This window comes from Prionailurus bengalensis, chromosome B1 (genome assembly GCF_016509475.1).
Source record: "Prionailurus bengalensis isolate Pbe53 chromosome B1, Fcat_Pben_1.1_paternal_pri, whole genome shotgun sequence".
NCBI classification, from domain to species: domain Eukaryota; kingdom Metazoa; phylum Chordata; class Mammalia; order Carnivora; family Felidae; genus Prionailurus; species Prionailurus bengalensis.
The window spans coordinates 109,226,853-109,254,019 of record NC_057344.1 but is presented as its reverse complement, the minus strand read 5'-3'; the positions used below and the strand labels follow the sequence as shown (position 1 = coordinate 109,254,019).

The window sequence follows — 27,167 nt, the reverse complement described above, 5'->3', positions numbered from 1 at the left end:
CCTTCTGCACAGAAAAGGAAACAATCAACAAAACTAAAAGGAAACCAACAGAATGGGAAAAGATATTTGCAAATGACATATCAGATAAAGGGTTAGTATTCAAAATCTATGAAGAACTTACCAAACTCAACATCTGAAAAACAAATAATCCTGTGAAAATGGGTAGAACACATGAATAGACACTTTTCCAAGAAGACATCCAGATGGCTAACAGGCACATGACAAAATGCTCAACACTGCTCATCATCAGGGAAATATAAACCAAACCACATTGAGATACTACCTCACACAGTTGAGACTGGCTAAAATTAACAACTCAGGAAATAACAGATGTTGGCAAGGATGTGGAGAAAGAGGAACCCACTTGCACTGCTGGTGGGAATGGGGAATGCAAACTGGTGCAGCCACCCTGGAAGACATTGTGGAGGTTCCTCAAAAATTAAAAATAGAATTACTCTGTGACCCAGGAATAGTAGTACTAGGTAATTTATACAAAGGCTACAGGAGTGTAGATGTGTAGGAGCCCACGTACCCCAAAGTTTATAGCAGCACTATCAACAATAGCCAAATTATGGAAAGAGCCTAAATGTCCATCAACTGATGAAAGGATAAAGAAGATGTGGTTTATATATACAATGGAATACTACTCAGCAATGAAAAAGAATGCAAATCTTGCCATTTGCAACGATGTGGATGGAACTGGACAATATTATGCTAAATGAAGTAAGTCAGTCAGAGAAAGATACATGTTTTCACTCATATGTAGAATCTTAGAAACTTAATAGAAGACCATTGGGAAAGGAAAGGAAAAATAACTTACAGACAGGGAGGCAAACCATAAGAGATGCTTAAATACAGAGAACAAACTGAAGGTTGATGGGGGTGGGGAGTTGGGGGCCTGGAAAAAATGGGTGATGGGCATTGAGGAGGGCACTTGTTGGGATGAGTACTGGGTGTTGTATGTAAGTAATAAATCATGGAAATCTACTCCTGAAGCCAAGACTACATTATATGTGAGCTCACCTGACAGTAAATTATTAAAAAAAAAAAGAAGATTCTGATTTTAATGTTTTAGTTCATATTCAAATATTTTTAAGTTAATGAACAAATAAGTATGACTTCTATCATACAGGATTCTTTATATTTCCTATTTCTTTTTTAAAAAATTTTTAATGTTTATTTATTTTTGAGAGATAGAGTAAGACAGAGTGTGATTGGGGAGGGGCAGAGAGAGAGAGACAGAACCTGAAGCAGGCTCCAGTCTCTGACCTGTCAGCACAGAGCCTGATACGGGGCTCAAATATGTGAGCAGGGATATCATAACCTGAGGCAAAGTCAGACGCTTAACCTACTGAGCCACCCAGGCGCCCCTATATTTCCTGTTTCTAGTTAGACATGAAGGTGAGCTTCCATAATGACTTCCAATGATTTCTGCCTATTGGTATTCCCTCCCTTGTTGAATCCTCCTCCTTTCGAGTATGTGCTGGCCCTAATGACTATCTTCTAATGAATAGTATATGGTTAAACTGGTGGGATCTCATTTCTGAGATAAGCTATAAAAGTTCAGGATCCCTCAAAAGCTCATGCAATTGCCAAAAAGTTTCAAATTTGTCTATGCTTGGATGTTTTGCTTCTTTATATTTTATTTAAATTCTTCATGCTTACGTAAGTATCTATTCTGCTGAGTGCACAGACTGCCTTATTCATGACTGAACCTTCAAAATACATTATTTGCTCTTTAGTGAACTTTCATTAAGTCAGTATTTGGTCACAATTTTATTTTTGATTCAATAGTCTTACCTGCTCTAAATTTTCTATCTCTAAAACACCCTATGAGCTATAATTGCCAGAGTTTTTTTTTTTTAATAACTTGTATTTGTTGTACAACTTAAGGCTGTATACTGCATAATTTAGTAAAGATACAGGCATACAAGCTATTGAAAGGCACTTCTCTCTCAGTTTTATATCATCATGGCATGAATTCCAATATTACACTCCTTTTATTTTTTAATTAAAACCTCTACATAAGTGATTTAGTATGCGTGCCATCATGATACTTAAAGATTTTCCATAGTTACTCTTTCATGAGTTTGAGCTTTTATGAGAACATTTTAAGTGTCAGCATTTTCCTTATCAGAAATATTGTGTCTTGTTATGAAAAAAGATATACACAGTTCATAAATAAGTGTAGCATTTTAAAAGTAGGATTTAAAAACTTAGACCTTTATTTCAGGAATTCTTAACTTATTTACTCATAAATACAACACATAACTATTTAACAAAATGACAAGAAAAAGACATAATTATTGAAAAGTTATCATTGAAGACAAGTGGGGTTTTTTTGTTTGTTTTTGTTTGTTTGTTTGTTTGTTTCCTTAAGGATATTTTATAGTCTACAGTTATCAGTGAACTGAAAGATCTCACTCATTTGAAAATGTTAATAAGTCTGTCCACAAAACTTAAAACAATAAAACACTATTTCTTAATTTCCCTTTTCCCCACAAATCTATTTTGGAATAAAAATACATAATCTCAGTTTATGCTATAGGCATTCTTTCCCTCTAGGTTTGAAAAAAAGGTGTGGGTCAAGTTAAGAATAATTTTGGTAGCCTCTTCATCAAATACTTTAATGTTAGCCAATGTTTTCCATCTCTTGATGGAAATCTCTTGAGATTTTGTCTGTTGTCATATTTGAAGTGTTGCTTCTATTTAGTGACATGCTCAAGTAACATCATGAAAGCAAAAATGTATGGTTTATTAGAAGAATCAAAAAATATTTTTCCCAAATCAATGCCATACAAGTATATAGTATCTTATAATTAATGTATCTTAGTTTACTACACTTATCATTCAACCAATGCCCTGTACACACATACACACATTCACAGGGCGTATATGTTCATGTAATAAGCATGTTATATATATACACATACATATGTATATATATATGTACACAATAAACACATTCATACATTGCATATACAAATGCTAATGGATTAAGTATATACATACTCATAGCCCCTTATACATATGCATGTACATTCACACCACATACATAACTTAATGGATTTATAAATAATAATGTTTGAAAATTATCAAAACTGAGAAATGAATTTAGTAAAGTCACAGACTATGAATTAAAATTATAAGATTAATATGCAGAAAAATATTGAGTTTCTTTACAATAATAAAGAAGTAGCAGAAAGAGAAATTAAGAAAATAATCCCATTTACACTTGCACTAAAAATAATATAATACCTACTAATAAACCTAACCAAGGAAGTGTAACACTTGTACTACAAAAACTATAAAGCACTGATAAAATAAATTGAAGATGACACATACAAATGGAAAGGTAATCTATGCTCATGGATTGGAAGAACCCATATTATTAACATATCCATACTACCCAAAGCAATCAATAGATTTAATGCAATCCTTATCAAAATACTTACAACATTTTTCATAGAACTAGAACAAACAATCCTAAATTCATATGGAACCATTAAAGATCACAACTAGCCAAAGCATTCCTGAGAAAGAACAAAGCTGGAGGTATCACAATCCTACAGATCTAAGATGTACTACAAAGCTATGGCTATCACAATCCCACAGATTTAAGATATGCTACAACGCAATGACAATCAAAACAGTATGAAACTGGCACAAAAATAGACACATAGATCAACAGAACAGAATAGAGAGCCCAGAAATAAACCCGCAGTTATATGGTCAATTAATCTACAGAAAAGGAGGCAGGAATATGCAATGGGAAAAAGACCATCTCTTCAACAAATGGTATTGGGAAAATTGGACAGTTACCTGCAAAAAAAAAATTGAGACTGTACTATTTTCATACACCATACACAAAAATAAATTCAAAATGGATTAAGGACTTAAATGTAAGACCTGACACCATAAGACTCCTAGAAGAAAACATAGGCAGTAATTTCTTTGACATCAGCCATGGAAATATTTCTCTAGATATATCTCCTCAGGCAAAGGAGACAAAAACAAAATTAAAGCTTTGAGACCACACCAAAATAAAAACAAAACAAAACAAAACTTCTGCACAGCAACGGAAATCATCAACAAAATGGCAAGGCAACCTACTGAATGGGAGAAGATATTTGCAAATGACATATCCAATACAGGATTAATATCCAAAATATGTAAAGAATTTATACAACTCAAAACCAAAAAAACAATCTGATTAAACAATAAGCAGAGTACCTGAATAGGCAGTTTTCCAAAGGATACATAAATGGCCAACAGACACATGAAAATATGTTCAACATCACTAATCATCGGAGAAATATAAATCAAAACCACGACAAGATATCACTTCACAACTGTAGGAATGGCTAGAATCAGAAAGACAAGTAGTAACAAGCATTGGTGAGGATGTGGAGGAAAAAAAAAAAACCTTGTGCACCATTAATGGGAATATAAATTAGTGCAGCCACTGTGGAAAACAGTATGGAGTTTTCTCAAAAAAATAAAAAGAAATATCAAATAATTCAGCAATTCCACTCCTGGATATTTACCCAAGGAACATGAGGACACTAATTCAAAATATATATATATAAGTACCCTTATATTTATTGCAGTTTTATTTACAATAGCCAAGATATGGAAGCAACCCAAGTGTCCATCCATAGATTAATGGATTATATACACATTGGAATATTACTCAGCCATATAAAAGAATGAGATCTTGCCATCTGCAACAAAAGGGATGGACTAGAGTGTAAAATGCTAAGTGAAATAAGTCAGACAGAGAAGACAAATATCATATTATTTCACTCATGTAGAATTTAAGAAACAAAACAAATGAACAAACTAAAAAACAAAAAGACAAAAAAAGAGAGTCTTAAATACAGAGAACAAACTGGTGGTCGCCAGAGGGGAGGTGAGTGATGGGATGGATGAAATAGATATAGGTAATTAAGAGTACACTTATTGTGATGAGCACTGAATAATGTATAGAGTTGTTGAATCATTATATTGTGCACCTGAGACTAACATAACACTATATGTTAATTATACTTCAATTAAGAAATGTTATTGACCAAAAAAAAAAATCAAGTTTACAGTAATAAAAGCTCTTCTAAAATGATGAAACAGTAAAGAAACAGTGGTGGCAATGTATTTCTCTCTTGAGTTTTAGACATATTACATCAGGAGATGAACCCTATCCATAGAGAATTTGAACAAACACTACAAATAAAACCATTCAGATTGTTTAACTACTTTTGAAACATCACCATAAAACTATTAATATGTCTTTGAATCATTTTTGTAAATGTTGTGAGAACAACTGTGTTTTTGACTGATAACTCCTCTGCCAGCCAAGGTCGTACCGAGGAATGTCAGGTTGGGATAAAAAAGAGAGATTTACACAGTTCTGGTTTTTTTCAGCTTAAATTTGTCATTCAGTTTGAAAATCTCTTTCCATAATTGCTTCAATTGCAGCTAGGTAAGTGTTTCAAGATGTTCATTCCAAACTGTGGACCGACATTGTAAATGATCACAGAGTTTTAGAAATGGGATTGATCAGTGGATTATCTGGTCCAGTGCTTTTGGCTGGCAGATGAGCTGATGTAAATTAATTATCTAAAAACTTTGTGGTTTAGAGAATGAAAAAGGGAATCATTATTATTCCAGGGGAGGAAACTGAGGCATGAAGACATTAAATGAGATGCCAACTGTATTAGAACTTGTTACTTGTAGTCAGGACTAAAATATAGTCTGCGAGTATCTCATGTAGAGCTTTCCTATCCCATCTTAATACTGTTGATGATTTTGAAGTGTCATCTAGATGTGGAAAGATAATAATTTAATAGGAAAGAGATACATTCCCTGGCTCTCTGGAAAACAAACATATTGCCATCTGATGTTTACAGGTAAAGGTGGATTTTGAATGTCACTGCTTGAAGAGTCCTGAGAAGTTTTATTGAGGTGAACTCCAGAAGGAAAAGAATGATGTCATTGCAGGATGTGTGTTTAACAGACTTTATTTTAGTTGTAATATTTTGCCTATGCAACATATAATAAGATTATTTTTTACAAAATGTGTTTATAGGCTTCAGTCTAGCATCTAGCCACACTGACTAAACAAATGTAATTGCTCTGAATGAACTCTAAATAGCTTTCAACATTTCATTACAAAGCAATTACATCGAGTCTTTCCCAGTGTTTTTGGCATGGCTTTTTAAAAAAGAAATTACACAAACAGGTGAAATCGACCATTATGAAATATAACCCACATGCCTAAAAAAGCAAGCTTTCACGGTGACAGAGAGGTAGGGGGGGATTTAAGTCAAATGATAAACAAACAGTTTAATGTTAAGGTAACTGCACAGAAAGAATTCAGCATGCTTACTCAAGGTAAGTTTATTTTTTGAAAAGGGAATATTTACTTAAATTTACAATGCTATGAGGTACTACAAAATTTATTAGACATTCCTTAAAAGTTAAGTGACAATCAACCTCTTGTAAATCCATATTAAAAAAAAAAACATTTGGCTTTTGTAAAGCAAAACATAACTGCATATTTGTCTGGATTTTGGAAGATCATAATTGTTTAATTAACCCCTATTGAGTGATTGAGTGTTACTGTGTTGCAGGAACTGCTCTAAGCATTATATATATATATATATATATATATATATATATATGCATATCCTCAAATATGTATCAAAATAATCCTATGAGGTAGTTGTTACTATTATCCTTGTTTTTACAGATGGGGAGACTGAGAGATGGGAAACAGAGAGTTTGAATAATTTTTGTTCAAGATCAAGCAGCCACTGATGGAAGGTCAAGGTTAAAACATAGGCACTCTGGTGCCTGAGTCCATGATCGTAATTGTTTTTTGTGCTACCCACTCTTAGTAAGGATACTATGTGTAGATTTGACATAGGTCTGGGGATTTTGTGATGAAAAGAACGGTGAGCTGTTAACATAATAACATAACTAGGCATAACTTCGAAAAATATCATAGTACACATTTGGCCTTAGGTCTATGCCTCTTAAAAATTTTTTTTAATGTTTATTTATTTTTGATAGAGAGAGAAAGAGAGAGACAGAGCATGAGTGGGGGAAGAGCAGAGAGAGAGGGAGACACAGAATCTGAAGCAGGCTCTAGGCTCTGAGCTGTCAGCAAAGAGCCAGATGTGAGGCTTGAATCCATAAGCCATGAGATCATGACCTGAGCTGAAGTTGGACACTTAACTGACTGATTAGGTTTATGCCTGTTAATATGGCTTTTAAAAAATGAAACATCAACGATCACATAGTACATATGAACTATTTATTTTATTTTTTAAGTTTATTTTTTATTTATATTGAGAGAGAGATAGAGAGCAAGAGCAGGAGGGGCAGAGAGGGGAAGAAACAGAATCACAAGCAGGCTCTGTGCTGTCAGTGCAGAGCCTGATGCAGGGCTTGAACTCAGGAACTGTGAGTTCATGTCCTGAGCCAAAGTCAAGAGTTGGACACTTAACTGACTGAGCTGCCCAGGGGCTCTGAACTCTTTATTTTAATTGAAAACTGTTCATTTAAAGATAGGTTTTATCTGGGGCCTAGAATCTTGGGTGATTCACATACCCCTTGTGATGGTCTATTCCTTCTGTGTGAAGATGTGAGAACGTGCACCTGAGTATTTTTCTGGGAAAAATATTTCTTTCATTAGATTGTTAAAGGGATGCATAGTTTACCTAATATTTAGAACAGGGTGGGAAAACTTTTTCAGTAAAGGCAAATATTTTAGGCTTTGTGGGCCATATATTGTCTCTTCTGCAACTGCACAACTCTGCTGCTATAGAGAAAAAGCAGCCGCAGACAATACATAAAAGTAGGAGTATGCAGTGTGCCAGTAACATTTTTATATGTACTTCGAAATCTGAATTTTATGCAATCCCTATGTCACAAAATATTATTGTGCCTTTGATTGTCAATCATTTAAAAACCTAAAAGACAATCAACGAAAAACCCACAGAACAAAAATAGCTTAGGGACAATAAAAAGTAAGCAGCAGGCCAGGTTTGGCTTATGGGCCATCAGGTAATTTGTTAGAAATGCAAATTCTCAGGTGTCTTTGAAAATATACTGAATCAGAAACTTCAGGATTGGGCCCAGCACATGCTGCAGTTTGAACCACTGGTTCTCAATCATTGTTGTAATGTTTCACGTCACCCATCCATCCATCCATCCATCCCTTATAATTAATGCTTTGAGAACGTAATTGTAATGCACCAGGAATACAATGGAGAAAGTACTATATTTCTTTCTCATAGATGCAAGAATAATTCTTCCATAAAACAAAAGATAGTAATTTTCTGACAATAACATACTTTTTGAAATACATTTTATATCATATCATGGTCATATATATATATATATATATATATATATACATACACACACACACACACACACATTCCTGAAACAAAATAACAAAAATCAATTTATGCCCTTAATACGTGTGATGCACTCTTTGATATCTTCTGTTCTATTTCTGTTGTATTCAACCCAGTAAATTGATTTTATAATTCACTGATAGATCATAACTCAGTTTGAAAAATATTCCAATAAAATGTGCTCACCAGGGCAAATTCCTTGTTGAGAATCATCTGTTCAACTAAAGATGACTCATTATGGAAGAGATGAGGCTGCATATGGCTCCACATGTGAGGAAACCACCAGAACTCATCTACAGACCGAAGCAAAAGGTCATCGCCTTCATCTTCCTCTTCAGTCCCTGTAAAACATAAAGTTAAAAAGGGTTTAAACGCAAATTTCATACTAGCTTGAAGATTATGTTTGTCAGGTTTTTATTCTTCTTCTTATTACTGATATGTAAATCCAATTTTGCATTGTTCTCAATAATAATAAAAAGAAATGACCATAGTCTAAATTATATCAGGGGCAATGTGGCTGGGGGTTGGGATGAGTTGGGGTAAGTGTGGTAGCCCCAAGTTCAGATAGGTGTTTAATTTAGAATTTAGGGGTATTTTATCACTGACACTGTTTAGAATTGCTAGTATATGATGATAATAATAAGTAGACTTCATTTGAGACTATTTATTTATTTACTTATTATTTGAGAGAAAGAGCACAAGTGGGGGGAGGGGATAGAGGGACAGAGAGAGAGAGACAGAGAGAGGGAGAGAGGGAAAGAGAATCTCAAGAAGGCTCCGAGCTTAGCACAGAGCCCAATGTGGGGCTCGATCCCATGATCCAAGGCTCGTGACCTGAGCTGAAACCAAGAGTCGGGCCCTCAACAGGACTGAGCCACCCAGGCACCCTGAGACAACTTATTTTTGTTTTAAAATGATCAGCTGAGGAGGCTGGGTGGCTCAGATGAAGCATGGGACTAGATTTCAGTTCAGGTCATGAACTCACAGTTCTGAGCCCCGCATGGGCTCTGCACTGAGAACACAGAGCCTGTTAGAGATTCTCCTTCTTTCGCTGCCCCTCCCCTGCTCTCACTCTCTGTCTCTCTCAAAATAAATAAATAAGCCATAAAAAAATTATCAGCTGATAATTCTCTTCCTTTTTGTATACACAGGGGAAACCTAATCAGAGATCTTTTTTTTATTCTTAAAAATATTCTTGTATATGCATCTAAAATTGAGCTTAAAATTTAACTGATGAAGTTTGTTAATTTTTTTCTGATTACAAAAGCAACATAAGCTTATTGAATAAGTGAAAAGCACAGACTAGTGATATATGATGCCCCAAAACAAAATAAAAACAAAGATCATCACCTAAAACTGGTAGAAACATTTGGTGCTTTTGTTTTAAAACTTTTTCTACTTACTTTAAAAAAAATCAGCTAACATTGTATAATTACTTTTGTATCCTTACATCTTAACATAAATATTATGAACATACATATTTCCTATTTTGATATCAATATTTCATAAAACATGAACAATGAAGTTATTAACATAATAGAAACTTGACTTGAGAACTTAAAACTGATATAAAGTTCTCATCCTTGGGGCACGTTGGTGGCTCTGTCAGTGTCCAACTTTGGCTTAGGTCATGATCTTGTGGGTCATGAGTTCAAGCCCTGAGTCAGGCTCTGTGCTAACAGTTCAGAGCCTGGAACCTGCTTCAGATTCTGTGTCTCCCTCTGTCTCTCTGCTCCTCCCCTGCTCATACTCTGTCTCCCTCTCAAAAATAAATAAACATTAAAAAATTAAAAAAAAATCCTCTCATCCTCTATTAGGAAAATCTGTTAACAGTGCTCAAGGCATAGTAAAAACCATTTGTCATGCCACAAGTGGAAAAAAAAAAAAAGAAATAACAACTTACTTCTACAGGAATTCACTTTGTCACAGCTACCCACAAATATTTTCACTGTATGAAATCATATAGTTTTTGTACAGTTTTACAGTATGCAGTTTAATTTTAAAATGTTCTGAATCAATAATGTAAGAATTGATTCTTGTTTGGTCTAGATATTTAACTAAGTGAATTAAAATAACAGATATGGCTTATTGTGTGAGGTGTATTTATTTGGTTTATTTTTCTACAACATAGTATGCTTTATAGACAGCAGCTAAATTTAATATTAAGCAAATAAATATTAAAAAACAAAGGCATTTCTTTTTTTTTACTAAACGTTTTTATTTATTTTTGAGACAGAGAGAGAGCATGAGCAGGGGAGGATCAGAGAGAGAGGGAGACACAGAATCCGAAACAAGCTCCAGGCTCCGAGCTGTCAGCACAGAGCCCGACGCGGGGGCGAACCCACGGACCGGACCGTGAGATCATGACCTGAGCCGAAGTCAGATGCTTAACCGACTGAGCCATCCAGGTGCCCACAAAGGCATTTCTTAAAGGAATTTTCTCCAGACATTGCATTTCTGTGTCCCATAATAAAGATTTCACTGATCATGCAGTAAGTAGCACCGTGAAATGGTGAAAATATATATTTGGTGTCAGTAAGTACAGAAGTAGGGTCCCTGCCTCTGCCATTTACTTGACTATGCCCTCTTGTACAAGTTAACTCCTCTGAGTCTCAGTTTCCTGGTTCAAAATGGGGATTTAATGTCTATCTCATTGGGTCTTTGTGAAAAGTCAATGAGATCAATTTATTAAAGCACTAATATCGTGAGTTGCAGATAGCAAGCACATTGTAAATATCAGGATATCTCTCTTCTTAAAAGTAATATCTACTAGTTTATACTTGCAGTGTTCTAAATTCATATATTTTTACAAATCTTGAAACCATTGCCTGCCTAGAGTATAAATTTCTAAAAGTCAGAGATTGGATTTCTTTAACTTGCACTATATCATACCACTTCCCAAAGCAGTAAATAGGTGAATAATTTAATTCAGTCCATAATAATATAACATCAGAGGACGTCAGAGTTTTCGTATGTATGCTGAAGTAGATGTCATTTAAAAATTTTTTTTATTTTTTATTTTTTATTTTTGTTACATTTATTTATTTTTGAGAAACAGAGTGAGACAAGGAGTGAGCGGGGGAGGGGCAGAGAAAGAAGGAGACACAGAATCCGAAGCAGGCTCCAGGCTCTGAGCAAGCGGTCAGCACAGAGCCTGATGCAGGGCCGGAACCCACAAATCCTGAGATCATGACCTGAGCCCAACTGGCATGACTCAGATGCTCAACTGACTGAGCCACCCAGGTGCCCCAGTAGATGCCAATTTTCATGTGTATTTATGTATATGCATTATTTCTGGGATACAGTTCATAATGCATATTTCTTAAAAGTTGTAAGGACCACCAGGATTAGAGTTTGGGCACCACAGTACTAGAGCAGTTGCTACTAAACAAAGGGTAAAAAATGGAAGTTTTGAATGTGATAAAAGTCTTATGAACAAGGTGAGCAGACAGTATCCTTGATTTTTGTTAACTTTAGCTAAAATTGTTAGTATGAAGGACTTGCCATTCATGGACTCTTGTTAATATAGACAATATCAAACACTGAAATCCAGATGAAGAGAAGTTTATCAATTCCTTATATGGATTTTAAGCAGGAAGTGTTTAGACCAAGTGTTTATTATAGCCATAATTCACCCACTGAGGCACAGATTAGAAAGTTACTTTATGTCACATGCGATGAATGAATCAATCAATAGTTCTCCCACTCTTCTGTTGTGCTTTGAATATAGAATGTTTGAGAATTACTTCCATTCACTTTAAACTTCACTGATTGTTACTGAAAGTAGCAGGAAGCACAAAATACATACTTGACCAGGAAGGAGGTCAATCCCTCCATTTAAGGAAAATTTGCAGACTATTGATGTAAACAAATACATGACTGATCATAAAATCTTACTAATTTTTATACTAGCGATTGTATCAATTTATAAACATGCTTCACAAAGTTGAGAGTAGTATCTAAAACCTTATTTTTTGACTTCATAGATTAATTTCCCATTAGCCTTTCTCCTACTTTATACAGTTTTATAATTCAAAGCCTTGTGAGGCAAGCTTACAACACTAGAAATAACTTAATGAAAAATATGATACCAAATCATGCTGAGGCCCCACAGCAGAATTTCACGTTTTAAAATCCAACTAAATGAAAATATTAAATTTTTGAATCACCATAAACAAGTATTTATTTATACCTTATTTATGCCTAAATTATATGTGAGGATATAATTTGTAGTTTATACATGACTAGATTTAACACAAGTTACAATTCTTTGTAACACAAGAATTTGTGTTAATATTAAGCCTTTCACTTCTAATCTAATCTAGATTCAAATCAACATCATTATTAATTAAAAATATAGTATTTTTTGTTCTCATTTAACAGTTATTCCCTTTTACTCCTTCCAATTCTCAAAAAATAGGAAGTTTTAAATTCAGAAGTAAAATATTGAAGAATTCACTTTTTGTTATCACTTGTGGAAGATCTTATAATGAGATAACAGCATGCCTCTAAAAGTCCTTTAAGTCTGCCCATATAATAATAATTTTAGCAAGATCTGGGCTATAGGTTAATTCCCAGAAGGCAACATTAAAATGCAATTTATAAAATTCCAGTGTCTGCATTATTGCTTTTGTACAAATGTCTGCCTTATATTTGTTCATTATGTATGAAATATTGTAATTCCTAAATGGTAAGAAGATGTTGTAATTTTCTTTGTATATTGACTCTGGCATGGTTTCATATAGGTGGGTATAGATAAACTAATTTTAACTATTACACTAAGTAAAAATAACCGTGTGGTGATAAAAATCAATTAAAAGTTACCTAATAGGGGCACCTGGGGAACTTAGTTAAGCATCCCACTTTGGCTTAGGTCACGTTCTCAGGGTTTGTGAGTTCGAGACTGGCATCAGGTTCTGTGCAGAGCCTGCTTCAGATCTTCTGTCTCCCTCTCTCTCTCCCCCCCCCCCCCCACTCATTCTCTCTCTCTCTCTCTCTCTCTCAAAAATAAACATTAAAAAAATTACCTATCTATAGTTACCTATTAGCTCTAGAAGTAATCAATTCAACAAAGCTGCGGAATAAAAAATCAGTATACAGAAATCTGTTGTAGTTTCATACATGAATACACTACCCACTAACAAAAGAACAGATAGAGAAATTAAGAAAACAATGCAATCACACTTGCACCAAAAATCAGAAAATACCTAGGAATAAACCTAACCAAGGAGGTGTAACATCAGTACTCTAAAGACTGTAAGACATTGATGAAAGAAATAGAAGATGAAGAAATTGCAAACAAATGGATATAATGCTGATGGACTGGAAGAATTAATATTGTTAAAATGTCCATACTACCCAAAGCAATCTACAGATTCAATGCAATCTGTATCAAAATGTCAATGGCATTTTTCACAGAACTAGAACAAATAAAATTTGTATGAAATCACAAAGATCTCAAATAGTCAAAGCAATCAAGAAAGAAGAACAAAACTGGGAATATCACAATCCCAGATTTCAAACTATACTACAAACCTATTATAATCAAAACAGTATGGTACTAGCACAAAAATATACACAGAGCAATAGAACAGAATAGAGAGCCCAGAAAGAAACCCATACTTACATGGTCAATTAATCTATGACAAAGGAAGCAAAAATATACAGTGAAGAAAAGACAGTCTCTTCAATAAATGGTGTTGGAAAAACCGGACAGCTATATACAAAAGAATGAAACTGGGTCACTTTCTTACAGCATACACAAAACAAACTCAAAAGGGATTGAAGATCTAAATATAATACCTGAAAAAATAAAACTCCTAAAATAAAACATAGGCAGTAATCTCTTGGACATCATCTTCAGCAATAATTTTCTGTATATATCTCTCCAGTCAAGAAAAACTAAAGCAAAAATAAATTTATTTTTGGGACTACATCACACTACAGAGATTTTGCAGATCAAAGGAAACCAACAATAAAACAAAAAGGCAACCTACTGAATGGGAGAAGATATTTGCAAATGATATATCTGATAAAGAACTCCTGAAAATACCAAAAATTCCACAAATAATCCAATTAAAATGGGCAGAGGTACTGAATAAACATTTTCCCAAAGACCTCAGATGGCCAAAAGACATGTGAAAGGATACATCTCTAATCATCAGGGAAATGCAAATCAAAACCATGATGAGATATCACTTCACACCAGTCAGAATGGCCAGTATCAAAATATAAGAAATAGGAAGTGATGGCAAGGATGCCGAGAAAAGAGAATCCTTGTGCACTGTTGGCAGGAATCTGGTGCAGCCACTATACAACACAGTACAGAGGTTCCTCAAAAAACTAAAACTACAGCTACAAATCCAGTAATTCCACTTCTGGGTACTTACACAAGGAAAAGGAAACCCACTAATTTAAAAAGATATATGAACACCTTTGTTTACTGCAGTAGTATTTATAATAGCCAAGATACAGAAGAAATCGAACTGTCTATCCATAGATGAATGGATAAAGAAGATGTGGTATATATACCCAATGGAATGTTACTCAGTTGTAAAGAAATAATGAAATCTTAGCCATTTGGGACAACATGGATGGATAGCATGCTAAATGAAATAAGTCAGAGAAAGATAAATATCATATCATTTCACTTATAAGTAAAATCTGAAAAACAAAACAAACAACAATATCAACAACAATGACAAAAAAGAGAAACAAATTCATATATAGAGAGAACAAAATAGCCGTTGCCAGAAGGGACAGGAGTGGCAGGTGGGTGAAATAGGGTGAAGGGGATTAAGAGGTATAATCTCTCTGTTATAAAATAGATAAATTACGGGGATAAAAAGTATAGCATGGGGAATATAGTCAATAACATTGTAATAACTTTGGTGACTGTGGAAACCACACTTATCATGGTGAACAAATTGTAATGTATGTAATTTTCAAATCACTATGTTGTACACCTGAATCTAATATATCGTATGTCAGTGATACTTCAATTAAAAATTAAGAAAATTAATTTCAGAAAATGTGTTCAGTACATTGCATTGCCTATAAAACCTTCAAAAAGACACATGTAGAAAATATATCTCTAAGAATGCTACTTGTATCTATAAATAAGGAGAGTTTACTATTTCATTGTATATATATGTTTACAATGCATTGCTTCACTGAATGTAAGGCACATACATAAAAGTTGTTTCTAAAAATGCTACTTCTACATGTGAATAAGAACAGTGTTATTTCAGTTAATGATTGCGTTTGCCACACTGTAGTACTTTAAAACTCTCTTTAAAGGTAAACAAAAATACAAATAAATAAGTAAATAAAATGAAGGAATAAATGAGTGCATGGATGCATGTTACCTATGATTTCATAATTAGAAAATAGAGCTATGTGAATTATTCAGTTTAATTCTTTGATAAAATTTGATCTTATATAAAAATACTTTTTAAAGTGATAGTAATAAAAAATAGCACTTAGAACATATTCTAGATGAGGGCGATATTATTATTCTTCTCATTTGGAGATGCAGAAACTGAGGCAAAGAAAGTTTAAATAACCTGTTTATGTTCACAAAGCTAGTAAATGTCAAAGTCTGGATTTGAACAAAAGCAATCTGTTGCTAATACCTACTCTTTGAACCAATACTTTATACAAAAAATCAAAAACTAAAAGCAAACAAATGTGAATGATTGTAATACCTTTTTTTTACTTTCATGTTTGAAAGGTAATAGTTTTATATAAAGGATCTATATTTTTTTAAAATGAATTCTCATTAAAAATATTAACACAATTTGGGGCGCCTGGGTGGTGCAGTCGGTTAAGCGTCCGACTTCAGCCAGGTCATGATCTCGCGGTCCGGGAGTTCGAGCCCCGCGTCGGGCTCTGGGCTGATGGCTCAGAGCCTGGAGCCTGTTTCCGATTCTGTGTCTCCCTCTCTCTCTGCCCCTCCCCTGTTCAAGCTCTGTCTCTCTCTGTCCCAAAAATAAATAAACGTTGAAAAAAAAAATTTTTTTTTTTAAAATATTAACACAATTCACAAATATCCATGGAGTAATTGATTGAATCATATTAATTTATTATTAATTATAAAGAGTGACAATTGTCACTAGAAATTATGCCCTATGAAAAATCATACTTATAGCCCTTTATCCCTAGAAGGCATCTTAATGTTCTAATATCTTTATTCTTTAATCGAGCTTTCATTGTGCAATTCCAATCAAGATTTACATATTCCCAGACTAAAACTCTTTATTTCAAACTCCACACTTTTTTTCCCCTTTTAATCAACAGTATGTCCTTCCTCTTTCAATTTGGCACCTGTGAGTGGCTGACTGTTAGGGAATGCTTAGCGATATGTCCTTTTTGGGTGAGATTGTTTTTAGCACGTGAAGGACAGAGAAACTGAACAGGAAAGAATACATGGAAAATACAAATAAGTGAAGCAGTCTAAGAAATGAAGAATCTATCATTATTACACTGGGCATATGTGATTAAATGTCTTCAAAACAATGAGGCTCATCAATCAGCATCCTCATGCATTGGGAAATCAGAACATCCTGGGAGAGAACAGAGACAATCATTGTGACAAGGCCATCTTCTAATAGTTACACATCACAGCAGAGTGCAAGTATAAGGAAAGCACTTCCCTGATTTGCAAACTTTTTCCCATACAGTTAAGCCTCCATATAAGAACGTGACTAGATAAGATAAAGGTATGACCTCCCTGTAGTGGGCATCACCATGTTATTCCATCCTAGAGGAAACCTTGGTATCTTTGGGTAAATTAATAACTACTTAACGTAGTAAGTAAGATGCACTTTTGAAATACAAAATATTTATTTTTGCTCTTCAATGATTCAATGGATGCCAATCAATGAAAGTTTCATATTCACGTGAAGGAAAGTAAACTTCTGGGATTTAGGAATGCATGTGTGTATATATACATGCATTCATAAAGTGTAACCTAAATGTATGGTCTCTAAAGTGTACTACTACATAACACAACATAACAGAATAGAATTTCTTCCATTATTTTTGTTAGGTTAGTACCAACATAAGGAGTCAATAAGGTCTTTTTAAAAGATATAATTAAAATGACTTTTTGTACCTTCCTCCAACAACTATCCCTGTGATATTAACTAGTGTCTTGTTCATTTCCTAGTGGATGTGTACTGTGTACATGTTCAGGACCATAAAGAAGAAATGGGAAGTGTTATAACCTGCTATCAGCATTAACTCTGTGAATGTCTGCCAGGTTTAATAGGTCTGAATATGAAAAGTAAATAAAAGACCTGAGGCAGTTATCCAGATATATTTCAACCAAAAGAATGGCTTGACTTGTACTATCTAGCTATTTAAGACAAAATAGCATTGTTTGTGTGTGAACTTCAAATAATCCCATAATTTTCCCCCTGTGTGAATAGATATAGCCTTTAGAGTTATCTGCTTTATAACTTCAGAGTCAGAGCTTCTTAGGCCTGAACTCATTTCTTGAGGGGGCTTTTGAAGAAGATTTACAAAACTATGTCTATTTTCAAAATTGTAAGCTAGAATTGCTTTGCTTGTGCAGATATGATGACCCAAATCTCTTTCTGCAAAATGTCCTTTTAAAATATGCAATCATTTGATTTATCAACTGGCCTAAATACTAATTTTCCTTCTATTACTTTAAACAGATTTACATGTTTCAAAGCGGGAGGGAAAAAGCATTAAATAAAAGCCAATAAGACATTGCTGCTTCAATATTCTAATAAACCATGCTGAGCCTCTTTGGGTAAACATTAAAAAGCTTCTTTGGGTAAATGAGCTGCATTTATGATCATTAAAGACTACCTTTGCACAGGATATTTTTAATGTCAATAACATGCATGCATAGAGAATACTATGGAATGTTTTCACTAAGATACTATGAAGTAACGACAGTGCAAAATCACAAATGCAGAAATAGGAGCAGATAGTATGTATTTGCCCTAATACAGACTCTAACACACCATTTTGTGCTATTTTTGTCATTGTTACAAGATAGTCACTTCTATGCTCTATGAACATAGCTTTGTCCATACTAGTGCCAGACATTAGAATGCTGATATTCAGAAAATAAAAGTCAAATTCTGGAGATGACGGTGGGTAGAGAGGTGAGGAATATCAGAACATAGAGTAGTGCATGAACACCAATCACATTTTAAGAATTTGTTAAAAGCTGACACTGAACAGAAGTGCAACTGTGGCTGGATAGAGATGGAAAGAAATACAAGCCTTATTATGATGGTTTTAATGCATGTTGGGCCAAATTATTGTAATATTTTTAGGGAAAAATCCTGCAAGGGAAGGTAAATTAAGCAAGGTGACTCTTAGACTCTATTGATTTTCTTTGAGGCTACAAAATTCCTCTCTTATCACCAGGTGTTTCCCAAAGGAAAATAATATGTACAAAAATGTCTGTCACCTTGACTATCTGACTTTTTAAAAACACTGTCCATTATTATTATTATTAGAGTGTTATTGCCATCATCATGATCATCATCACCATTATCATCATCATCATCATCATCATCACTATGCTTTCTACTTGGACCACGCTGAGAGACAAGATGCATAGTCACAACTTAAACAATGATCTTGGTTTCTTTTACTGAGTTGAAAAAGTCAGTTCTCTTTCTCTTTTGCCCTTGATTCTAACAGTATTTGCCAAAGTAAACAAGCTCATTGATTTTGGATTTGGCTACTCATATAATGCATCCAAGTTTTTCCCATAATCAGTCCAGATATTCTATTTCTCCTACTTATGAAACATTTAAAATCCTCTCTCCTATTTATATGTAGCTTCCTGAGAACACAAAGCTCCTTCTTACCTGTGTGGTAAAACTTCCCTGAAAATCCAAGGTTGAAGGTAAAATTTGCAACCTGAGTGCGCAGTAAATTTTGAGTCTCTAGTAATGCCTGAAATAAATAAGAAATTAACATGATTTTAGAAAAATAAATATGAAGTTTTGGGATGCCTCTTTTTCAAATGTGTATGCATGAGTGAAACAAAATAGTATGGGCTTTGTTGCTTTTTGGGTTTTTGATTCATATCTCAGGTATTATAATCACTATTATTATTTTTATTGAAGTTCACCAAATTATGAAGCAGTTAAGCCCTAAGCACATTATAAGTTGCTGAGAGGCAATTCTCTAAACACACAGCACTGAAATCATTTTTCATTTCCGTGTGAGTCATTTCTTGATTTCAGATTATTACACTTTTTTTTTCCTTGGGAGAAAATTTTTAGAATTTTTGGATATAGACAAGTCTTTAATTTGTTAGTAAGGAATGGAAAGGTAATATTTGTTTGAGTTGCAATTCAGTATTTATTTAACTGTGCTACTTCCCCTATCATTTTATAAGGGATAATCATTACGTTAAAAGCTTGGGTTCTCAACCATATAAACTAAAGAGAAATGTATAATTTATATTGATTGCAAATCTTGAAATATGAACCAGGCAAAGACAGATAGAAAATAAATAGCCAATTCCATAAAGAAAATTTTTCCAACTGTGGAAAAATGTGCCTATCTTCTGTATCTGGAATTATTCTATGTTAATTTCTTATTTGTAGACAGGACAGGAACACACTGATAGTAATCTTAGAGTCAGACTTAGTCCTGTAAATTTTCTGCCAATCCTTAAACTGCTATTATTCCTATGCCAACATATGTAGCATAATTCAGAACTCTCATATCCTTGGGCTTTTTAGTTTGCTTATTGATTCAGAATGCTTTTCCTGTTTTTAAATGGATTTTTAAAGGGGACTTACTTTGTTCTTATGAAAATGAAAAATTCATTTCAAACTAGACATATTAGTAAGACCAATTTTTGGTTACTGCTATCAATATGTTAAGGTGAACAGAAATTTAGAGAATTCTCGAGTATTAGTCACAGTGGATAAGTATCTGCTTTAAAATTTGTGGAAGTATTTGCTCCTCCAGAATTAAGAGGACTCTCCTGCAAATTAGCTTAATTAGATAAAAGAATAACTAAAAGGTTGATAACTACATAATCAGTGGTTATCCTAGGTTACAGTTACATTGCATGTAATCCTGGCCAATCTTATTTAAATATTATGAATTAAGTAGAAAAAGGAAAAAATAGGCTTATTTAGTTTGACTCAGTTATATGTAATATATTTTTTAAAAGTTCTCAGAAAGAAAAAAAAAACCTAAATACTAAAAAGAGGTTGGAGTTAAAAATAAAGTCTTTTGAAATATATAGTCAAGCATATTGGTAAATCCTGTGGAATACAGTGTTAAATTGAAAATATCATGCATCTCTTTATCTTAGTAAGTTTCTTTTTCTGGGTTTCTTACTTTATTCAATGCACAATCCCTGGGCTTCCATAACTTCAATTAGTTTTTTTAAAACACTCTCCTTTCCCCTGTATTCCTTACCACTCCAATCCCCTTCCAATTCTTACCTCTGGGTTCTCGAAGTCATTATTTTGCATTTAGTTCTCCAGTATCTTAAAATCACTACATATTTATTGTAGGTGGATACATATATTTAGTATATATATTGGGTGTAACAAGCATAGTCCCTTTAACCTAGGACTTTAATGCTTAGAGAGGGAGAGAGAATTTAAATAGACAGTCAGAAAAATGTATAATTACAACTCATGATAAGTTCTACATAGAAATCTAGAGCATGTTATGATAGACCAGTAAGGGATTTTAATTTTTACTGATGGAGTGGGCTCACATTTTCAATGCTTTATTAGGGGAAAATAAATCAAATAAATCAAAATCAAATCAATAAACATCAAACAATGTATTTTTCCCTCAATCAACTTGCCACCACTTTAGGAACACCTCCATTGTCTTTTTCTTGGGCCTTTAAAACACTATAGTCTGCTAACCTTCCCACCCTTCAGTTTTATCTTCCTCTAATCTGCCTTACATTCTGTAATCATGCTAACATCCCAGAGGCAGTAAATGCACTTCACCCTTGGGGTCAAGGAGGCCATTCAATTAATGGCTCAGCCTTGTTGGTCATTTCAGTTCTCTAATGCTTTCTTTCCCTTATCTGTAAATGGGATAATGTTTAATACCTGTTTCACACTATTATTGGGGATTATGTTGTAGCAAGTATACAGCTAAATGCCTGGCACACAGTAGAAACTCAATAAATGCTGTCAATGAGCACTCAATGTGTCATTCTCTCCCCACCTATTAGGTATTGTTAGTGCCTCCACTTTTCCAATTAAGCTACATGTATTGTTGTTTCCCCCAAATCACCTTGTCCTCTGGATCTATTCCCATTCCTATATTTCTCCGTGCCTTTCCTTACTCTGTTCCTTTTGCTTAGTCTCCAGCTGCTCCAGATCCCATTCCCCAAACCCATCCATTCTTTAAAGTTCTGCCCAAATGCCATTTCTGTATGAAGCCTGCCCTGATGCCTCAAAGCTTTTACTTTTTTTATCTCCCAAAGTTCTTAAATTATTTTTCTTAAGACTTACATTATTTTCTTCTTTACTACATCACTTTATATCCCACTTCTTCTAGTCTATAAGCATCTTCAAGTCAATCAAACCTTACTTATTTTTACATATTCCCTATTGCTAGATATATTTTTGTAAATGTGGAAGGCATTCAATTGAATTAGTTTCCTTTATTTTTATTAGTAACATATTTCTGATGGTAAAATGATAAACATGGTTCATGGACCATACCATTAAATGATATCAGAACAATATGGATAAGATGCTACATTTCACCAGGACATTTATATCATGGATGCTTTATAATCTTATATTATAGATTACCTAGTAAGATAAGCTCACAGAAGCGAGGACAGATGGATTTTCTTCCAGTGGTACTAATAACTCTATGAAGAATCTGGCAGACCCTTCTATTGTTGAAAGAAATAGAATTGTCTAGTCATACTCTCCCAACATGTAATTTTGATTAATGTGGGGTAAAAATTACAATTTCTATAAGTAAAACAAAACAGATAGATTAAAAAGGCAGACCCCGAAAGATTCCACGACTGACTATTTCAGTATAAAAAAGTTCTTTAACTTCCAAAATTCAGGGAAAGAAAATTTCCATGGTCTTTCAATGATAAAGGAAGAGAGATACAAATAATAATGAGTAATAAAATAGTCCAATTTTAAAAATAAAAATCATAAACAAGCTTAAAAGAAAAAAAATGTTAAACCACAAAAATTAAAGAAGAAACATAGAAAAAGTAAAGAATAGAAATAGAGGAAGTGTAAAGTGTCAGAAGAAATGTTAGATAAGAAAAGACAAATATAAAATTGTGAATAAATGAAATATAATGAAACTAAAAAAAAACTTTTGGAAAAACTTGTTTATAAAGTGGAAGTAATATGTGTCAATTATAGATAAAAATCAAATTGTAAAGTCTAGGAAACAACATGTAGCTACAGATAAGCTTTTTTTATCTGAATATTTTGTGAGGAAATTTCACTAACTTTTGAACATAAATGTAAAATGAAATATATTTAGTGTTTAGACAATAAACTTGCTATTTTCTTTAATAGTTTATCTCATAAGAAATACAAACAGCTTTGGGGCACCTGGGCGGCTCAGTTGGTTGAGTATCTGACTTCAGCTCAGGCCATGATCTCACAGTTCCTGAGTTGGAGCTGTCAGTACAGAGCCTGTTTTGTATCCTCTATCCCCCTCTCTCTCTGCCCCCCCAATCTCTCTCTCTCTCTCTCTCTCTCTCTCTCTCTCTCTCTCAAAAATAAACATTAAAAAAATATATCTATATGTATACAGCTTTAAGATATTCCTTTGCATTTATCTGGAAGAATTTACTAAGGAACTTGACTAGATATTAAAGAGAATAAATATATACAACTTAAGAAAAGGCAACAATTCATTATTTTAATAGATATTACTTACATTTGCATAATGCTATCATAACAAGTTCTCAGTATTTAATAAAGCAAGTCTGACTTGGCCCTACTGCAAAATGTTAAAGAAAACAATGGTTTTCAAATTTTATTGTGCATAAAATTTTCTAAAAAAGGCTGCTAATATTGTCAATTCTGGATTCCCACTTGAAAAGTTATTGATTTAGTTTTATGTGATAAGGTCCAGGCTTGTGTATTTCATCAGAGACCCTAGTTGCTTCTAAAAAGGGTCAAGCAATTGTTTCCAGGTTACCCATATGAAATGAGTTGCCAGAATGCTTGTAAAGTAACTTTCCCAGGCCCATGTTCTGGAAATTCTGAATTGGAGTATAAAATGGAACCTAGGAAACTGTAAATTTAATAGTGATTCTTATAGCTTCAAGCTGGAGATTGTAACCATCAAGGAACTTTGGGAAATATTAAGTTAGTGCACTATTTATATTTATGCTAATTTCAAAGTATGTTGCTTATGCCTTTTAAAAATTTTTTTAAAAATATTTATTTATTTTTGAGAGAGCGAGAGAGAGACAGAGAACGAATGGGGGAGGGGCAGAGAGAGACACACACAGTATCCGAAGCAGGCTCCAGGTCTGAGCCATAAGCACAGAGCCCGACACGGGGCTCAAACTCACGAACGGTGAGATCAAGACCTGAGTCAAAGTCGGATGCTTAACTGACTGAGCCACCCAGGCGCCCCCCCCTCTTTTTAAATTTTTAAAAATATTTATTTTTGGGGGGTATTTTGTTTATGTCTTAACCTACTCTGATATTCAGGCTAACCCTTTCCGTAACTGCACATAAGATATGACTATCTACATATATTGATATAGCCTTATACTTCCAAAATTTCAAATCAAACCCAAAAGGGTGATAGTTTTTGTTCCTTTAACTGTCTTGTACAGTTTTTTAATATATCCAATAATTAAATGAAAGTGTCATCTTAGTTATCTTATAAGATCTTAATGTGGGAATCAGAAGAGGTTACCTCTATACTTATGGTCCAGGTGGAAAAAAATGCTTCGTGGAAAGTTCAAGTGGCCTAGACACATAACACTAGGAGAGGGCCCAAATTGAGCATGTTTGCCTTAACACTTGGTCCAACCTTAATAACTTCAGGTCCCACTACAGTAAGTTTGTGTGACCAACCAGGATGAAATGACTCAGGAGTCCATGCACTTTTGTGCAGACTATTTGTCAATGTACAAATGAAGATGAATAGGGCTGACCCAGGGTGAAAGTATGAAGCTTTTGAAGTTTGCCTTTGATAGTCTCTGCCTCTCTTCTTGTTCATCTCCTTTCCCTTAGAAGCGATTTGTATTCTTTCAGAAACCTACTCTCTCTCTCTTTTGCTGTCTCATTTTTAAAATCGCTTACTGCTACTCAAAGAGGAAATTGTCTGATATAATTTATACACTGACAGAATTTTATTACACCAATACGCCAAATCTTCCACGGTATTTCACATTGAACAGTTGGGCTGTGATTATGGAATGGAAGAGTTAACTAAGGAAGAATGAATGAATGTTTGTAATTATAAACTGAAGAAATATGGAGACCATTTGTGGGGAGAAACATGTGGGGTTTGGGGATCCTTCTGCTGAAATCAGACTCAAATGGAAGAACAACTTGCTGAGTAGAAAAACACTATGGTATTTCAGAACAATTTCTCTCTCATCTTCCTAGTCATCACTTAAGTGTTGTCCTCCCATCTCTCATCTCTTGCCTAAGTATCCAGGAAACCAGGGATCCGAAGCTCAACCTTTGGGCTGTCTTCCTCCTTGTGCCATTATTAATTCATCCATCCATTGAAACAATAATAATTAAATCCCTGCTATGTTTTAGGCACTCTTCTAGTTACTAAAGACACAGGAAAGAATGCTAATAATAATGGAGCTTTTACTATGTGTTAGGCCCTGTGAGAAGCACTCTATTTGGATTATCTCTTTAAACACCCTGTGATCCCATGGACTGCCTGGGTGGCTGGGGCAGTTGAGTGGCCAACTTCTGCTCAGGTCATGATCTCACATTCCTGGATTCCAGCCCCGCTTCAGGCTCTGTGCTCACAGCTCAGAGGCTGAAGCCTGCTTCAGATTTTGTCTCCCTCTCTCTCTGCCTGCCCCCCGCTCCTGTTCACTCACTGTCTCTGTCTCTCTCTCAAAATACATAAACATTAAAAAAATTTAAATCTCCCTGTGATCCCTTAATTAACCCTATTTTTGAGGCATATAAGGCACAGAGAGGCTAAAAAAGCTACATAATGTTAAGGAGTTAGAAAATGTCTGACAAAACTGATAAGCTTGTTGTTCTCGTAGAAACTGGGTTTTGTTTAGGCAAACATGATACACAAGGCAGATCAACCAAATAATTATTTAATTGCAAACTGTAATTAGTGGTACAAAAATAATTATAGTATATGCTCTTATTGAAACTAACACAGAGTGCCTGAATTTCGACAGGATAAGCAATATGATCTATGAGGCCTCTCTGAAAAAGTGGCAATTTAGTTGAGGCATGAAAAATGAGAGGCCAGCCATGCCCAAAATCAGGGCTCTGGAGGACTGTGCGCTGCAGGCAAACGGGACAGTGAGAACAAGGCTCAGTGTCAGGAAAAACCTCAGCATCCATGGGGCGCCTGGGTGGTGCAGTCGGTTAAGCGTCCGACTTCAGCCAGGTCATGATCTCGCGGTCCGTGAGTTCGAGCCCCGCGTCAGGCTCTGGGCTGATGGCTTGGAGCCTGTTTCCGGTTCTGTGTCTCCCTCTCTCTCTGCCCCTCCCCTGTTCATGCTCTGTCTCTCTCTGTCCCAGAAATAAATAAAAATGTTGAAAAAAAAAAAAACACCTTGGCATGTTAATATACCATACTTTACTTCATCTCACATAAGATATGATTTTACATTTTAAATGGAATCTTCTGGCTCATTGCTGAGAAGGAATTGTAGGACAACTGGAGCAAAACACAGGAAAATCAGGAGACTTTTGTAGTAGTTCCAGGAAGGAAAAAGAAAGAGAAGAAAGAAAGAAAGAAAGAAAGAAAGAAAGAAAGAAAGACAGACGTGGCTTTTCCTGGAGGTACTGGGAATAGAAGAAAGTAGTGTAATGTTGATGGACTGGTGTGGGAAGTGACGTGGAGTGTAATTTCATTAATGCTTCAGATTTCTGACATTCAGATGTGGGAGAATTGGGAAAGGTTTTGAGGGAAAAATCAATACTTGCACTGCTATACTAAACATTCTTTCTCACAATAGGATGACTATGTTGTTGAAACCTCTGCATCAACCCTAACAGGAAAGAGACCTTAAAGTCATACAGCACCGTTGTTTTTCAGTCTTTGTTATCCAAAACTGGAGGGTAAACTTCAGGAACTAACTGCACAAGGAATGTATATATGTGCAAGGGGAGTAGTCTTATATAGCATAAGGAGTGCTTTTTGCATGCTGGAAGGTGAAACACTGATGCCGATTAAAGGTACTGGCAAAGAGAAGAGAAAATTTGAAAATTGGTTTGACCTTGCAAAATAATATTAACTCATGTCACGTATGTGAAGAGTTTGCATTTTCTGCTTGATTATCAAAGAACACAATGAAGGTTATATAAATCATTAAATTTGAAGTGCATTTATAGTGTTGTAAATTGCATTTGATTACATCAGCAAATCACTCCATGTGACTTTGAATTCCTTCCCAGTGGGTATGGATGGATTTTTCTTGTCCCCTAAACTTTGTTAGTGTAAAGTGGTCTGGGCAGCTTTCTGTTGACAGAATTCGAAGTCATTTTGACTTCAGTTAACTCTGAAAGTATGTGAGATGAACTTCTGCTTCTG

General features: G+C 34.5%; 1 protein-coding gene across 1 annotated transcript in view; it reads right to left on the bottom strand.

Annotated features, from left to right (window-relative positions):
* The window catches only part of NDST4 (N-deacetylase and N-sulfotransferase 4), a 251,474-nt gene that overhangs the window by 123,456 nt on the left and 100,851 nt on the right, over positions 1-27,167 (bottom strand). The window contains exons 2-3 of the mRNA XM_043569681.1: positions 19,283-19,370; positions 8,610-8,764 (exon numbers count right to left, since the gene is read on the bottom strand). Coding sequence (XP_043425616.1) covers positions 8,610-8,764; positions 19,283-19,370 — 243 coding nt within the window. The remainder of the gene's footprint in view (positions 1-8,609; positions 8,765-19,282; positions 19,371-27,167) is intronic.